The sequence below is a fragment of the Amphiura filiformis genome, chromosome 2, assembly GCF_039555335.1.
Source record: "Amphiura filiformis chromosome 2, Afil_fr2py, whole genome shotgun sequence".
NCBI lineage: Eukaryota > Metazoa > Echinodermata > Ophiuroidea > Amphilepidida > Amphiuridae > Amphiura > Amphiura filiformis.
Genome location: NC_092629.1, coordinates 39,984,540 through 40,002,587, shown reverse-complemented (window position 1 = coordinate 40,002,587; position 18,048 = coordinate 39,984,540). Strand labels below are relative to the sequence as shown.

At 37.7% G+C, this 18,048-nt stretch overlaps 2 protein-coding genes across 2 annotated transcripts in view; both read right to left on the bottom strand.

The window, feature by feature from the left end:
- LOC140146211 (uncharacterized) overlaps nt 1-18,048 on the bottom strand; it is a 107,671-nt gene that overhangs the window by 35,985 nt on the left and 53,638 nt on the right. The gene's annotated exons all lie outside the window — the stretch shown is intronic.
- LOC140146210 (uncharacterized) overlaps nt 1-18,048 on the bottom strand; it is a 62,733-nt gene that overhangs the window by 3,531 nt on the left and 41,154 nt on the right. The window contains exon 5 of the mRNA XM_072167992.1: nt 2,214-2,423. Within this exon, the coding sequence (XP_072024093.1) occupies nt 2,364-2,423 (60 nt within the window). The 3' untranslated portion in view covers nt 2,214-2,363. The remainder of the gene's footprint in view (nt 1-2,213; nt 2,424-18,048) is intronic.

The window sequence follows — 18,048 nt, the reverse complement described above, 5'->3', positions numbered from 1 at the left end:
CCAAATCTGGTTTCTTGAGAAAAAATCATGACGGAGATATTCATCATTTTCTAACCCGGTATCAGAAGATTTTCGTCTGATATCAAAATCGTGCATAGCAATTCACGTGTATCGATCCCGTGTATTCATTTTAGTGTCCCTTCTGCACCAAATAATTATTAGCCAGGCGGTGTCGGTGTGCGGTATTGGTTCCCGTTTAGTTTTTGATCTGGGAGAAGGAGACTGTTTCATTATTCAATAGTTTCCTTAAAGGCCTATTCTGGTTCAGTGATTTGCTCATTCGTACGAACGTAAAAACCATCAAAATTTTGATTTTGGTACCTTTGTCATTGTCATAGATGTGCTAACACAGCCTGCTAGTGGTTCAGCCGAAAGCCGTGTATTTAACTCAAAGGCAGTTACATGATTAGCTACATGTATTGCAATGGGGCTTCAACTTCGTCGTCAATACTGATGTTTAGATTTCAAAAATACTAAATGACAATTTGAATGACTTATCCTTAAGCAATTTATAAACAATATTAATTTGTTTACACTTGCGCTGGGATCACTGAATAGGCCTTTAAAGCCATTATGTGTGATTTGCTCCACAGCGACGCCCTCATTTTATCTCCAATTTCTATATACAGTATACTTTTTGCATGATTGATAAAGATAAACCCTGAAGTGCTCTAATTACAGTACAATTTAAGTTTTTATATTTAAACTGAAGATCTCAGGTTTTTTAAGAGTTCACCGATCGAGTGCTTGTTAACACATCCGACCAATGTCAGCTCATGTGTACACACGTATCATTGAATCAGTGACGTATAATACAAGGTGTCCCATAATGAAGAAAATGAACCGCATTTTGTGATCGTACAACAAACAATGTACTTTTTTCAGATATTACTTATTTATCCTTCTAACTATCTGCTAAGTTTCAAGTCCATATCTTAAACATGTTAAAAGCAACATAACTTATGAGCGCAAGATGATAGGGGTGTCAAGATAGGTTAACCAACAAAATATCGCACAACGGACGTCGAACACAAGCACACCTTTGTGCTTTATTACTTTTAATGTTTCTCTTATTTTTCATTGTTGAACTTATTGCACAAAAGAAACATATTGAAAAATTAAATATTATACACTGAAAATAAATCAGTTTTAGAGCTTCTTGACTCTTGGTGGTAACAAATAAAGGAATATGGTCATTAGAGGAGAACACGTTTTCGGTGAAAGCAGTTCTGCACGCTGTATCTCCTGTCATCAAAATAGTGAAATGAATAACGTTTTTACATTCTGACTGAAGTCTTGAAATAAAACCGAACAAGTTTTATTCATTGTTTATCAGAATAAAATACTGCATCTGCCATGCTATGGCTGGGCCTACTCAAGTGCCCCGCCAAATGCACGGTGGCTGTGACGGTGGATTACTGAACCTCGTGTTGTATTATGTCACGTAAAGAGCTTGGTCAGGAATGTCTGGAATGCGGGCTATGTACGTAGGTTGTGAACTTGACATTCACGGGGGTACTAGTAAAGGGTACATAGATTATGCTATGAAAAGGATATTTATATTAATAACATTAACTTAGATTATTTTCAAAAATCTACATGTAACCTCTTTTTGGGACACCTGGTATATATACTGGATGCATATCGCTGTTCTTAGTACGTCTTGCCGTATAAACTGTGTGCATATCGCTATATTCGGAAAGCAAATGCTCATGTGTTTAATTTCTAATCAATTTTAAAAGTAAACATGTTGAATGTTTAGAATCTAAATACTCTCATGTGTTTACTCTTTGTGTTCATGTGTTTACTTGGTGTTTACTTTGGTGTTTAGGTGTCCTATACCTGTACTGTGTAAATGAAAAGTTAAACACCTTGCAGTGTTTAAAAAGTGTTACAGAAACTCTAAACACTTGGATTTACAGTATACCAGTTGTAGTACCTACTCATTCATGGCACTTTGGATGGCCCAGGGGAAGGTTAGCCCATATTTGCAAGACTATCCATACCTTAAAAGATGAAATAAACCTGTTCCGTCTGGCCATGGTCTGGTCTGCTGGCTGATCTTTTCCTTGGAAATGAGGTTTTCCAATTTGGGCCTGTAATGAATCTATCCAACGATCTCCCTAATAACCCTAACACGAGCTTTGAACCCTATAAGCTTACCGTGATAAGCTTACCGCGCGTAACACGATCTTTGACGCCTATAAGCTTACCGTGCGTAACTTTGACGTCATTACATATCTCATGGTATTCCTTGCTTGCGAGTAGTTTAGCTTGGGCTGGATTCCACCAATCGATGAGTTTCGAGTCATACCGAGCCATCATAGCGGAGCCGCCGACTGGGCAAGCCTGAAGTCTGTCTGTTATCTCTTCCACATCTGTCCTACCTCTGAACCAGGTGGCGTCCGCAAAATGGCATCTATCTATACAGGGGAATAAAATAGCCTCGTGAGTCTAAAAGAACTGTAATACTCTCGAAAAAAATGTTTTTGGAAAATTAAAATGACCCACAGACGGAACCGTGTTTGCTCTTTACTACTGTCTGTTCAATTAGCTTAGATTCTTGAATTTTTAAGATATTTGAAAAAATAAAAAATTGTGGTTAAAGTCATAAAAGAAAAGTGTTAGCACAGCCTTAGACCTAACGTGATTTATACTTGTCAAATTCTAAAGTTCAATTTAAAACCCCGTTTCTTTTCAATTTTGCTCTTTTCCCGCCATATTTTTATAAAAAGCCGTAGAACGTCGGGTACCATAAACTTTTTTGAATCAATCCATTTGGAGCAATGGGGACTAATGTCACAATGCGCAGAGATAGTATTTATTCGACCATCCGTCCAGCAAAATATTTGCCAGTATGCCTAATTTGTGTTGAAACCCTACTGTTGAAACATTACGTTATTATTTATGAACCAAGGTTTTCTAAAATAGGCCCAGCTTATATAAATACATTCCTTGCGTATTTATTAATTACAAGCCGACGTCAAACGTCGGCTTGTGCTGTCTCTTCTCAATTCTTTCTTCTTTCTTTCTTACAAGCCGACGACGAACGTCGGCTTGTTCTGTCTTCTTCTTCTTACAAGCCGACGACGGATGTCGGCTTGTTCTGTCTCTTCTCAATTCTTACAAGCCGACGACGGATGTCGGCTTGTTCTGTCTTCTTCTAATTCTTTCTTTACAAGCCGACGACGGATGTCGGCTTGTTCTGTCTCTTCTCAATTCTTACAAGCCGACGACGGATGTCGGCTTGTTCTGTCTCTTCTCAATTCTTTACCTAGCCGGGACACCGGCTAGGTCTTGTGATGCTATCGGATCTTTCTTCTTACCTAGCCGGGACACCGGCTAGGTCTTGTGATGCTATCGGATCTTTCTTCTTTACCTAGCCGGGACACCGGCTAGGTCTTGTGATGCTATCGGATCTTTCTTTCTTCTTCTGGCAACAAAGCGTGACATTTTGCGTGACTTGCCACGTTTCGCCCTAGCTCTCTTATGCTTTGACAGATTTCAACTATACTTGAGCCAAATGACCACTGGATTAGGCCAAACCTTACATTTGACTTTAACCTGACTGTGACCTTTGACCTTGACCTTATGGTCAAAAATGTTGATTTCACAAAAAATGCTTCTCTTTCCACAAATTACATGCAATGATCATGTGACTCATGCATATGAATCAACATGTGGCAGTGCTTAAAACTTATTTAAAAAAATTGAGGTCAAAGGTCATTAAGGGGTCATTTCCGGTAAAAGTCTGAAAATTTGTAAAAAATATTCAAAAAATCACTGTCTTTACAAATTATATAGCAGAGAGTCGCCATTAGCACACATGCATTGCTACTAGCCAGGGTCTTTAGGATGCCCACAGTTCTGGGGTCAAAGGTCATTAAGGGGTTACTTCCGGTCAAAAACCAAAATTATCAAAAATGTTCAAAAAAATTTTATCTCAAAATGTAAACAGACCAGAGTGACATAAACTTCATATATGCATTAGTGTTACCCAATGTATGCACGGTATTTTTATTTTTTTGTCAAAGGTCATTTAGACGTCATTTCCGGTTTTAAGCTAAATAACTTCAAGAATTTTTATCTCCATAACTAAGCATAATAGATTTTTTTAATTTAAACTGTAACAATGCATTTTCGCGGTGTATATGAGGTTTTTTTTATATTGGGGTCAAAGGTCATTAAGGAGGTCAAAACGTCAAATTTGCAAAAAATGTTTAAAATTACGGAACAGTAGCTGTATCTCAGCCTATGGAAGACGGATAAAGCCCCTACATGCTACAGTGAAGCACCATTAATGGTGTGAGATGTCCGTAATAGCCGGTCAAAGGTCAAACTTTAAGTTAAGACTGGCATTTCCGGCCCCAGGTTAGGTCCAGATCTGTAACCAGATCTAGTTCTTCTTCTGCTTCTTTCTTCTGGCAACAAATTTCAAAATGCTTCTTCTCTTACATGTTACATCCTACAATGACGTCACTTGCACATATGCATCGGCAATATCCAGTGTCTATAGGATATTCACAAATTTGGGGTCAAATGTCATTAAGGGGTCATTTCCGGTATAAAACCAAATATCTTCAAAATGCTTCTTCTCCTACATGTTACATCATACAATGACGTCACTTGCACATATGCATCGGCTATATCCAGTGCCTATAAATTATTCACAGAATTTGGGTCAAAGGTCATTAAGGGGTCATTTCCGGTCTGAAAGCTAAAAATATTCAAAAATCACTGTCTTTACAAATTACATAGCAGAGTATTGTCATTAGCACACATGCATTGCTACCAACCAGGGTTTTTGGGGTGTCTACAGTTTTGGGGTCAAAGGTCATTAAGGGATCGCTTCCGGTCAAAAACCAAAAATCATCAAATATGTTCATTTTTTATATCTCAAAACGTAACCAGACCGGAGTGACATAAATTTCATATATGTATTAGTGATACCCGATGTATGCATGGTATTTTTATTTTTTTGGTCAAAAGTCATTTAGACGTCATTTCCGGTTTTAAGCTAAATAACTTTAAGAATTTTTATCTCCATAACTAAGCATAGTAGATTTTTTAATTTAAACTGTAACAATGCATTTTCTCGGTGTATATGAGGTTTTTTTATATTGGGGTCAAAGGTCATTAAGGAGGTCAAAACGTCAAATTTGCAAAAAATGTTTAAAATTACGGAAAAGTAGCTGCTACAGTGATGCACCATTTATGTGTGAGATGTCCATAATAGCCGGTCAAAGAGCCGGTCAAATTGTGGTCCACTTGAGCTCAAATTCAACAGGAATGATTCTTGCGACATTCATAACATGTTGAAAATATTTTAAAATTATGATAATATGTCCTCCCATAGAACTACATGTTAAATGGCCAAAATAGCCAGCGGGGTTTCTTTCACTTTACCTTCAACTTAAAATGGACATCAACCCTTCCTGTCAGTTATTACTAATATTATTTCAACATTTTGAATAAAGAAATTTGACGGAAATCGTACATTAAGGCTTTAAGGTAGTTTTATCGGACACCAGTAAATTATGGCCATTGCCATTTGACTCCAAATCTGTGACAACAGCATAGACATGGTACACGTCGCGGCAAACTTAAAAGAGAGAGAGAGAGAGATAGTTATGTACAAGATTCACAGTGTCAAGACATGAGTAATCAAACCATGCACTGAGTATGATGAGTATGATCGGAAATGGAGCAAAACGTTTGCAGCGTCATATAGGCCCAGACTTTGATTTAAATTTGATGCAATAATTAAAAACAGGATGACAAGACGCAATTTAAAAAAAAAATATATATAAAGTGTTCGCTCATAGATTTAAAGATTTATGGTTCACCCAAGGGGGGGTGTGTGGGAGGGGGGTGGGAGGCGGGGTGGGGGTCCCTGGTCAAGAAATTAAAAGAAACTGACAAAAAGTGTCTAATTATTGTATGTCTGGATTCTGGTTTATGTCGTAATGCTAACATTTTTGTTTATACTTCTATAGCATAGGCTGGGCTAAATAAAAAATCTCAAAAACAAGCGGAAGAACTATTATTTGTATCAGGAAAGTCAAATTATTACAGAAAAGATGCAACCTCTTCAGTGGTGTAGCCATGATATTTTGCGGGGGGTGATTTTGAAAAAGTGAAATTATGAACTTTCTTGACCAGGAAAGTATAAACAGAGATATGAAGAACCTCTTTTTTTTTTATGAACTCCCGTCGTTTGAAAGCCTACTATCACACAATTCAGTTTTATTTACCTGACCTTTTTATATTCATTTAATTATTTCTTTGTTTAGTTATCATTTACTTATTTACGTGCATTATTTACTTCATCATTTCTGGCAGTTGCGGCTATGATTCTTCTCAGTTTTTTCTTTTGCTCAATAGATAAATCTTTTACCAATTTCACGACATCTGATGTGTGTGGGAATAGGACGTATTTATATGGGGGGTGTGTGTGTAGTGGACAATGCAGTGTTTTAGTGTTATTTTACAGCCGACATCACGCATAGTACATTCGGCGAAACACAAAGGGGTTGTGTGCGTGCATAGGTGCGTGGTACACAATCAAATGTCTATGAGGGTACAGTGACGTGGGCGTGGTTTGGGTGAGTGAAAACAGGTTGGTGCACGCAGACCTGCTTTGATAGCCATGGGAAAATTATTTTCCCAGTGTGTCTGTGGCGTTGCTCTGAACAAGACACGTTTGTGATTGCTCGTATAAAAACCTCGTATTATGTGAACGTGAAATAAGAAAATTACTTGCTTGTTTTCTTATTTCTTAATTTCTTGCTTGTTTCATTCCTTCATTTATTCATTTACCTGATCATTCATTCAATCATTCATTTACTCATCTCATTCATTAATATTCTTCTCATCTCTTTTCTCTGCCTTCTTTCTTTCCGTTTGAGACCGAAGTTGCCTAGCTTCAGGTGCCTACCCCAGGCTGTGGGGCCACATAAACGTAGCCAGGACGATAACCAACTTGAGTGCAATAACTTGATATATACTTATACTTTATACATACTTATACTATTATATCTTGATTAAAAGAAAACTGCAGTAAGTTATTCAGTAAACTTTGTTATTATTCATATTGTGAAAATTCCTCGTCCATAAAAAGATCACGAACGAACATATGAACTTGAATAAAGAACACTATACTCAAAATCATCATAACTGATAATCAGTGCTTGATATTATATTCACCCTACTGCCCGGTAGGCGTAGGCCTATTATACGAATTTTGGTTACCTGGAAAATACCATTAAATATCTAATAACGCTGTATATATCACAGCTTATTTCACCACGAGAAATTCATTTGTATAGCGATTACAACTATACTTAAGGACAAAACGATTGTATTTGAATAAATTGAATAGGCCTAACTAACAAATATGCCACGCAAATCGAGAAGGTCCCGTGCGATGTCGGAACAGCATGCAAAGAAAAACTTGGTACAAGTTTAGAAAGGCATGAAGCAGGGTTAACAAATAAGGTCTTTGGAAACTTCCATCAAGGTGATGAGCGTTTTTCCCCACTATCAAGAGCAAAACAGTGCCCGTGTAACAGTTTAGCGATGCTCTGTAGTATCAAGCATGTTGAGAGCATATTGAATTCATCTCATATAGACGAAATGTTGATACATGGAGATGCCTTATATAAGACTACCGCTACCAAACTAGAAGCATGTTTTGACCTTGCTAATGACGGAATTTTGACGAGTGATCAATTGCCAACTAATTTTGCTCTTGGTAATAGCACTTACACAGTTCGTTACGAAACTATAAGGTACGGGAGGCTTGATGACAACCCAAACATTGAACGCGACCCGCTTACTATTGAATTGGAAACATCATTTAGTATTACAAATAAGGTAATTTTCAATGTTGATTGTTACATGATGGCCATTTACAAGAATTCAGAGACTGGCGGTTATATATTTTTGATTCTCATTCACGAGATCAATCTGGTTTCCCTATTGCAGACGGCACTGCCATTGCATTGTTTTTAAAGACCTTCAACATTTGCATACGTACTTGAGTTGTTTGGTTAACAAATTGCACTTGGCTGAAAGAATGTTTTACATTATACCCATTGCTACTAATGAAGATACACATACAGAAAGTGACCCAGGGTGTTCCTTCTTCCCAACACGTACAAATGACTCATCAGATCAAGAGGACACGGAAAACACAAGCTCTCTAAATGAAATAAGTGAGCCAAGTCCCAGACTCTCGAGATGGCAAACTTGGTACCAAGGGCTTTCCGAAGAAAAGAAAAGTAACCTTCTTGCCAAAAAGCGAAAACGTGCAAGAGAAGATTATGCGTCGATAGAAAGACGTGAAAGAAAGAAACAACAAGCATGTGAAGCATATCAGAATCCAGATATAGCTGAAAGAAAGAAACAACAAGCACGTGCACATTCACATGAAGCATATCAGAATCCAGATATAGCTGAAAGAAAGAAACAACAAACGTGTGAAGCATATCAGAATCCAGATATAGCTGAAAGAAAGAAACAACAAGCACGTGAAGCATATCAGAATCCAGATATAGCTGAAAGAAAGAAACAACAAACACGTGAAGCATATCAGAATCCAGATATAGCTGAAAGAAAGAAACAACAAACACGTGAAGCATATCAGAATCCAGATATAGCTGAAAGAAAGAAACAACAAGCACGTGTACATTCACATGAAGTATATCAGAAACCAGAAATTGCTGAAAGAAAGAAACAAGAAGCACATGAAGCATACCAAAATCCAGAGAAAGGACGACATAAACGTACTCAAGCCCGCGAAAGATCTAAAGATGCTTATAACGACCCTCAAAAGAAGGTATTAAAAATCCAGGAAAACCAATTACGTAGGTCAAGAAAGCCTTCTGATATTGACACGGTAATATCACGATTCAAATTATTTTGCAAAGAAGGTATGCAGCTGGTATTTGTATGTCAAATATGTCAAAGAATTAACTTCAGACACCAGGTTAAAATACTCAGAAAAGAAAACTACAATCAACGGATTCTACTCAAAAGTCTCCCTCCTGGCATGTCCATTGAAGATATAAATGTAGTGGAAGATAGGGATGACAGCAAAACATGGATATGTAATACCTGTCATGGAAGTATGAAAGCTAAGCGTATGCCAACAATAGCAACAGTTAACGGGTTGGAAATACAGGATCAGCCTCCCGAACTTTCGCATTTGAATATGCTAGAAAGGCACCTAATAGCTCCAGCAATACCCTTCATGAAGATGATATCTCTAATTAAGGGTGCTCAAAAAGGAGTTCATGGCCAGATAGTGTGTGTAAAAGCTGATGTTAACTCAGTTGCCCAAAGTTTACCAAGACTGCCAACGGACCATAGTCTGATCAGAGTAAAACTGAAAAGAAAACTGAATATAAAGGACATCACATGTGCCAAGATGTCAATCCAAGTAAAATAAGATCAGCACTTGTTTGGTTGAAAGAAAACAACCCTGAGTACGAAGATATTGACATTGACTTTGAAGCTTTTGACAACATGTTAGATGACCAGTTAATTCACAGTGACCACTTCGATGATAATGAAGATGACATACCAGATTCAGGAGATGAATCTACACAAGGTGACAGTGATACCTCCCCCAATGTGAATCATATCCAAGATAATGATGATGTTGCTAATGTTCATGACTTTGACAACGATCTCAATGATGAATCGGTCAATCATGCTGATGACAATAGTATGAATGTAGATAATGTCACTGATGAGTGTGGAGATGATACAAGTTTGCGACACTCCCATGATAGCAATGAAGACGATCATTCTGATAATGAAGATCAGACCAGAGATGACAATGTTGTTGATCGAGATAACATCCCAAGTAATGAAGTCAATGAAAATGAACATGATGTTACAAACACGTCAGCACCGCTGTATTCATTCTTACATGCTGTAGATTTTGCACAGTACGCAGCAGACAAGAGTGATAGCACTATTTTGTCAGTGGCTCCAGGACAAGGCAATAAGCCAGAACACGTTTTAGACATGGAGCCAAAGTGCTTCCCAGTAGAATTTCCAGATGGTTCTAATACGTATAACGAGAGCCGAGAACAAAAGCTGTCGCCTTCTAGATATTTCAATGCCAGGCTCTTTTCAGCTGATAATAGATTTGCCAGGAACCCGGAATATATATTTTTGCTCTCTACTGCACTGAAGTACATCAAATTCATTCAAATGTATCTATTGCTACTAGAATAGGTTGCACAAAAACTTCAGATAGAAAAAAATCACAGCATCTATGTTACGAGACCACGAACAGGTGAAGCAACTTATTAAAAGAGACGAAGGTTACCGATTCCTGGCTCAACTTAGAGGAACCCCTGCATACTGGGAAAAATCGAAGAAAGATATCTTTGCAATGATTCGTCAACTAGGAATACCTACTTTCTTTGTGACATTTAGTGCTGCTGATAGACGATGGATCGAAATACATAATTCTATCCTTAAGATGTTAGGAAAACCACCAATGACACCAGAGGAACATAAGAATATGTCATGGGATGAACATTGCGATATCATCATGTCCAATCCAGTTGCAGCTGCCAAACTGTTTCAGGAAAGACTACACACATTTATCAATGACGTGATTATGTCACCAGCTAATCCTATTGGCAAAGTCAAAGACTACTTCTACAGGACAGAATTCCAGCAACGTGGCTGGCCGCATATTCATATGGTTGCGTGGGTTGAAAATGCCCCCCAAATGGGTGAAGATCCAGATAATGAGGTCCTAGAATTCGTTGATAGATACATATCATGCGAAATTCCACCAGAAACTGATCCTGAATTACATGAAATTGTTACGAGTGTGCAAGTTCACAGTAAAACTCACACAAGATCGTGTAGAAAAACCGGGAAAACATGCCGGTTTAATTTTCCAAAACCGCCATCAGACAGAACATTCATTTGTACTCCAACAGCAGAAAGAGATGAAAATGATGAAGAACATCAGACAACCCTAGATCGTGAAACAAAAGCAAAAAATATGCTGAACAACATTTGGGAACTTTTGCAGAATCCTGATCATGACTTTGCAGATTTTTATGACGTTCTTTGTTTAGCTGGAATTGGACAAGACGAATTTGAACAGGCACTAGAGACGCTTTCAAAGCGGCAAACCATGTACCTAAAAAGGCGTCTTGAAGACCAATGGATCAACAATTACAATCCAGACCTGATTCGCTGCTGGAATGGCAACATGGATATTCAATATGTACTCGATCCATATGCATGCGTTATGTATATTGTTTCCTACATTACTAAATCAGAAAGAGAAATGGGTGACTTGCTCAGAAATGCCCAGAAAGAAGCAACACAAGGAAACAATGATGCCATACAGCAATTACGAAAGCTTGGAAGTATCTACCTCCAAAACAGAGAAGTTAGTGTCATGGGAGCAGTCTACCTTATCTGTAGTATGCCTTTGCGAAATAGCACACGAAAAGTAATGTTTCTGCAAACTGCGTTAGACGGACAACGGATATCTCTACCTCTGACACAACTACAAGCAAATGCAGGTAATTCTGAGCAAGTATGGCAGACTACTCAAATTGAAAAATATCTTGATAGACCAAGTACGTCAAAGTACAACAACATGTGCATGGCCACGTTTTACTCAACTCACTATCAAGTGTCGGCCAAATCGGACAATATCAATAAAGACCCAGATGATAACGTAGATGATGAAACCGATGATGACGAAGCGTCTGATCGTCGTGATAAACTAATACAGTTGAACACCCATGGCATCAAGATGAAAGAACGTAAAGGAAAGCCAGCTGTCATTCGTTACCCAAGGGTATCAAAAAGAAAAGACAGTGAGAGGTATCATATGAATATGCTACGTTTGTACCTTGCTCATAGGAGTCCAAATATCAAGCCAGATAGTTTTCCCACCTACGAAAGTTATCATATGACTGGATACACAACTATCAACAATGACAGACTACGAGTTAAAGACGTGGTTGAACAAAACATGTCAGAATTCGAACCGAAAACAGATGAACTAGATGAAGCGTGGGAAGTACTTCAAGAAGTAGAAAATATGGAAGATGCTTGGGCAGGAATTGCTCCACAATCTGAGCAGCAACGTATTGATGATAGATTAAAAGATGTCAGAATCGAAGACTCAGACGATGACTTAGCTGAAATTGAAGTTCCTGAACTTCAACCAGGAAATAGACCTGGCCAACGTGATGCAGGTTTACCAAGGTGTGCTATTGAAACCCGTAATCCAGATATAACTGAAGAACAGGCAGAGACTATGATGCGTCAGCTTAATGATAAACAACGACAGTTATTTAATCATGTTGCTAAATGGTGCGATGAAAAAGCCAGAAATCACAGAATAGACCCATTTCATATCTTCCTCACTGGAGGTGCAGGAACTGGAAAATCGCATGTGATCAGATGCATCAGTTACTATGCTCAAAAGAAATTTGCAACAATGACCGAGTCCGCTGATGATGTAACTGTGCTATTAATGTCACATCTTGGAACAGCTGCATATAACATTTCTGGTCAAACCATCTGTACAGCCTTAAAAACAGGTATTAGAATGGCCAAAGATTACAAACCTCTTGGAGAACAAAGTCTGAGCACGCTCCGCACAAAGTATCAACACGTACAGCTTGTAATTATAGATGAAATATCTATGGTTAGTGCTACTCAGCTATCGTACATTCACGGACGATTACAACAAATCAAAGGAACATCATACACTTCCTACTTTGGCAATGTCTCTATCCTGGCAGTAGGAGATTTCTTTCAATTACCACCGATAAGTCCACCCACACCTTTGTGTTTCCCACACGAAGAACCCTTGAAAGACTTGTGGAATTCACTGTTTGAGAAAGTTGAACTAACTGAAATAATGCGACAGCGGGATGATGCAATATTTGCCCAAATGTTGAACCGACTTCGCGTGCGGAAAAAAACGAACCACTAGAAGAAGCAGACAAGGAACTCTTACGTTCCCGCATAGTTCATGAGCACATTCGTCAAGCACCTTCTGACGCGTTACACTTGTTTTACCTCAACGTGGATGTTGACAGTCACAATGAAACAAAGTTAGCTTCACTAAACACGGAAACATTTACTATCAAAGCAGAAGACGTTGACCAAAAGGGTGGCAGAGTGATCAAAGTCCACGAAACACCACATGACACATCACGTCGAAAAGACGATACATCACTTGTACCATATCTGAAGTTAGCAGTAGGTGCTAGAACTATGCTAATAGCTAACATTGATGTTCCTGATGGTCTTTGTAATGGAGTATCTGGTACCATTAAAGGAATTGAATTCGGTAACTCCAAGAACATGCCAAAGGCTGTCTATGTCAGGTTTGACAGTGACAAAATTGGAAGGAATGTTCGATCATCACAAGTTATACCACCTGAGTATGTATCGTGTGTCGCTATAATGCCACGCAAGGAAACATTTCAATTGAAAGGAAGAAACTTCAGTACTACAAGAGAACAGATTCCATTGAAACTTGCTTGGGCCGTTACTGTTCACAAAGTCCAAGGACTGACAACTGAACAAGCTGTGATTTCTATGAAATGTTTCAAAGAATCAATGGCATACGTTGCACTTAGTCGAGTGACAACTTTAGAGGGAATGCATTTAACCAACTGTGATTTTTCCCGGATCTATTGCAATCCTGATGTAGCACGATATGTTGCAGAGATGCCTACTTGTGATCTATCCAATGCCAATCCTATGCTACCCATCGATCAGAATAAGTATTTCATAATTGCTCATCATAATATACAGAGCTTACGTCGACACATCGAAGACATGAAGAGCAATACAGAAATTAGGAAAGCACATGTTATTTGTTTATCAGAAACATGGTTGACAGACAATAGTAGCCTAGACTCTCTTGCAATAGAAGGCTACTCTTTAGAAGCAATACATTCTACTCGAGGCAGAGGTGTGGCAATTTACATTCAAAATGGTGTCAACTACACAGTAGTGCCCATTCCAAGCGATGTATGTGATGCACTTGCAATTAGGACACATGGAAACACAAACATGCTAATTACCGTCATATACAAACCCGTTGGAACTAGTACAGGGACATTTTGTACAGAAATGAATAACATCACTGCACAAACTGATTTACTTGATACAGATTATACAGTCTTTGTTGGCGACTTCAATCACAATTTAATGGGAGGTAGAGCAAATGAGTTCCAGTCCTTAAGCCAATACCATCAAGTTATCACAGATCCTACCACGGCTGGCGGCACTCTTCTTGATCATATCTATGTAAAACCATGTCCTGCATTATATTATGCACAGGTACTTAATACGTATTATTCATATCATAATCCGACTTTCATCGCAATTAGGTATCAGTAATCTGGGAATCGATACCCGTATACGAAGAAGTACCCACATCTGCAGCATCACATCTGTATAATTTAGTGCAATGTCTGAAAATTAACCTATAGTAATTATTTAGTGCAATATTTATAAATATGTAGTGCAATATTTAATGCAATGTCTGAAATTGAACCTCGGAATTGAACCTGTATAAATTATTATGTGCAATCTGTAGCATTTTATATAGGACGTTTCGTGCAATGTTTAGTTTCCAATATTTGAAAGTAAATCTTTAATATTTAGTACAACCTGTATATTTAGCAAGTTTATAGTGCAATATTTAATGCAATAAATTGAACCTGCATATTAAGTACAATCTGTAACATTTAGCACGTTTAGTGCAATATTTAGTATACAATATGTGAAATTAAACCTATAATACTTAACATGCTTAGTGCAATATGTAATGCAATATATTTTAGTGAAAGTTATATTTGCGCGTATTAGTGCGCCTATAACAAATCCTACTTCATATGAAAATGTAGGCAAAAATGTCAGCCTGAATTATCAATAAAATAAACGGATATTTTATTTCTATCCCTCTCAAAGATAATAGTAGCTCTGAAATGTCAAGAACAGGAACAGGGTAGTGGAAATTACTCCACTACCCCCCCCCTTCCATCCACCGCCGCGCCACAACGAGACCCCATCACCTGGCAAGATTTTTAGCCTTGAAGCGGCAGAAGGAGTATAGGCCACATCTCACGTATAACAACCACAGACATATCGGCTCAGCTCCCAGGGGACATGGCACAGTCGACAGCTTTGGTATCGCACGATGCTATATACGATCTTCTACCTCATCGGACAGAAGAAGGCCACACCAAGACTATGGAATATTACAACGGGGCAGGTCATCGAGTTGTCATTTCAAGACGATCGACCAAACATGCTACAAACATTGACAATACTGATTTGAGGATGAAATTCTGTTTCGACGCATGCAGTACCAAGAAAACAATGGCCAATTTACATGTATGTTGTAAGTACATTTTGATAATATTCAATGAATAGTCCAACTGCAGCCCTGATTAAAATCTTTTAAGATTAGTATAGAGGCTGCAATGACCATTATACTTCGTTGTTTTGATTAATAAAAATCATAGATACAATTACATTGTCAATTTCCAAAACTAAAATGAATCTCTTCATAAAATAGCCTGTGTCTTCAGAGATACCACTGTAATCTTAGATTTGTTCTCATTAAACAAATTATATTTGTGTCCAAAGCCCTGATATTGGTTAAAATTTTATATTACATTTACCTTTTTTTTGCAGGTTTCCTTAAAGGTTTTCCAGACCAACACACGTCCATGGGACCAGGGCTAAGCCTATAGAACTTCATATGAACCAGACCAAGGCCTTATCATGAATATAGGTCCTATAATATATAGGCCTACTAGGCGACAAACTTGATGAGAATTCGGTCAATATATGTCCCTATGTTAGCCTTTCCACGTTTACGGAATATGCGAAGTAAGTCTTCAAATTGGGATTTCAAGATCATTCAAGAAAATCCGTCACAAAAGAATAACCAAAGATTCGAGGAATGTTTTACAAATCAGACTTTCGAGGACCAAATTCCTATAGCACATCAGTACCAAGACATAAAACCCAGCTTGATCTGCAAAAACATTTTGTAAGTACACTTTTTCATTTGATTAATTACAGTTATAATTGATTGATATGATTAATTCCTCAGTGAAACCTTCAAGACATCCAGTTTCTTTCCAAGGTCAATAAAAAATGTTGACCAACTTTTCGAAATTTCCACCAAAAGTCATCAAGAAATGCTAAATGTTGCTCAAAAATCATAAAAAACTTGTTTTCGCCCAAATATTTTTTGTGAAGTTGATCCTAGATACTTCTAGTTTAAAAAAAAAATTTTAGGATTTTCTCAAGAAATTAGCATTTTTACCCAAATTTGACCTCCCAGATGGATTCATCAAGTCTTTTCTATTAAAATATGTATATCTTTTCTGTCGATCAACAATTTAGCAGTTATGAGGCACAACATTTTCCATAATTCCAGTGTTAAGACCAGTACCACCTGGAATATTCGCGGGCAACTAATTCGGATGACTCCGGGGATGACCATTGATTTTCATTCATTCATTGGAAATGTTTATTGTCTTAAAAAAAAAATTATTTTGTTTTTCTATGATTTTCTTTGCAGCATCTTTCGCAAACACCGCCGGCGGAATCCGCCTGAATCCATTAAGGGTCGTGTATGCACTAAAGTTGGTTATCAAAATAGCTTTAAATAGCAACAATGAACGTGGCAAGGAACAAATATGAATTTAAAAGGATTTTTTACCATTGGAATTTATATATAACTTTTAAATAGTATAAATATGCCGTGACCCGTCCACCATTAAGTTAGGCGACAGGACGCGGCGACCAAGAGCCAGGACATGCCGCTGAAAGCGCCCCGTCAAACTCGGATAATAACCCATGCATATCCTGACCAAAATCCAGAAGACGGAACTGCATCTGATGGAGTGCGAGCGCGGTTATGGATCTATCCTGGAAACTAGACTTTCTAACCTGGAATTACTTTTGTGCTTCAATTTGCTGAATGGATTTCTTGTGCTTTTGAGCTTGAATATGTCGGACAGAGCCTGAGACTAGAACAAAGCAGTGTGTGGACTTTTGCAGTAATTTTGTTTCGTAAAGGTTTTACTACATGCATGGGAATGATTTCCTATGCTGGAATATATTTCGTGTTTGTTTCCTGAACGGACAGAATCATGGAAGCTAAAAGGTGAGCTTGTATTCTACGTCATAAACTTTCGCACTTCTTTTTACCTGAGTGCTATTTGCCTATTTCTGCTTTGAAATAATTATAAACTATGGTGAATGACATTTGCACCGGGGACGAAAAGTATCTATTCTGGCCGCAGCCGAGTGTCTGTAGCCCACGTCCAGCGTCTGTTGTTATTTTAACAAATGTATCTTTTTTGCCAACTCTGTACTTAGAAATTTTGTGCCATATTGTTACTAATCTTTTAAGATACAACTGTATATTTCACGTGATCCTATTGAATGTAATAATTACATTGAATGACTTGTTGGTTGATATTAAAGACCCATTCAGTGATTTGCTCATTCAGAAGATTATTATCAAAATTCAGTTATTTACACATAGACTGCATGGACTGCAAGTGGTTGAGCCAAAAGCTGTGTATTCAAGACAAAATATGACATTTTACATGAAAATGTAATTTCTCTATAGCTCGGATGACTGCATGGGACTTTTTAATGTCATTAAACTGAATAAGGCTTGTGAATTGTGCTAAATTGTTTATTATGTTTGTTTATCAAACGAAAGAAAATCCCATCTGTCATTTAGTGAAACCGCATTTTTTCTAAAGCCATGCTTTATTTTATATAAAACTTTGATAAGGTTGTAAAAAACTGTACATCTTGATATGAGACTGGGAAAACAAAAAATTTGTTTTGCACATGTTTTGTAAATATTTGCGATACATTTTGTCATAAAACAAGCAAAATAATTATGTAAAATCAGCTGTTTTGATTTTGTTATATCTTTCGATGACTATGTTCACAGACCATCTGCGAGAGTTAATTTTTTTAGAGCATTGC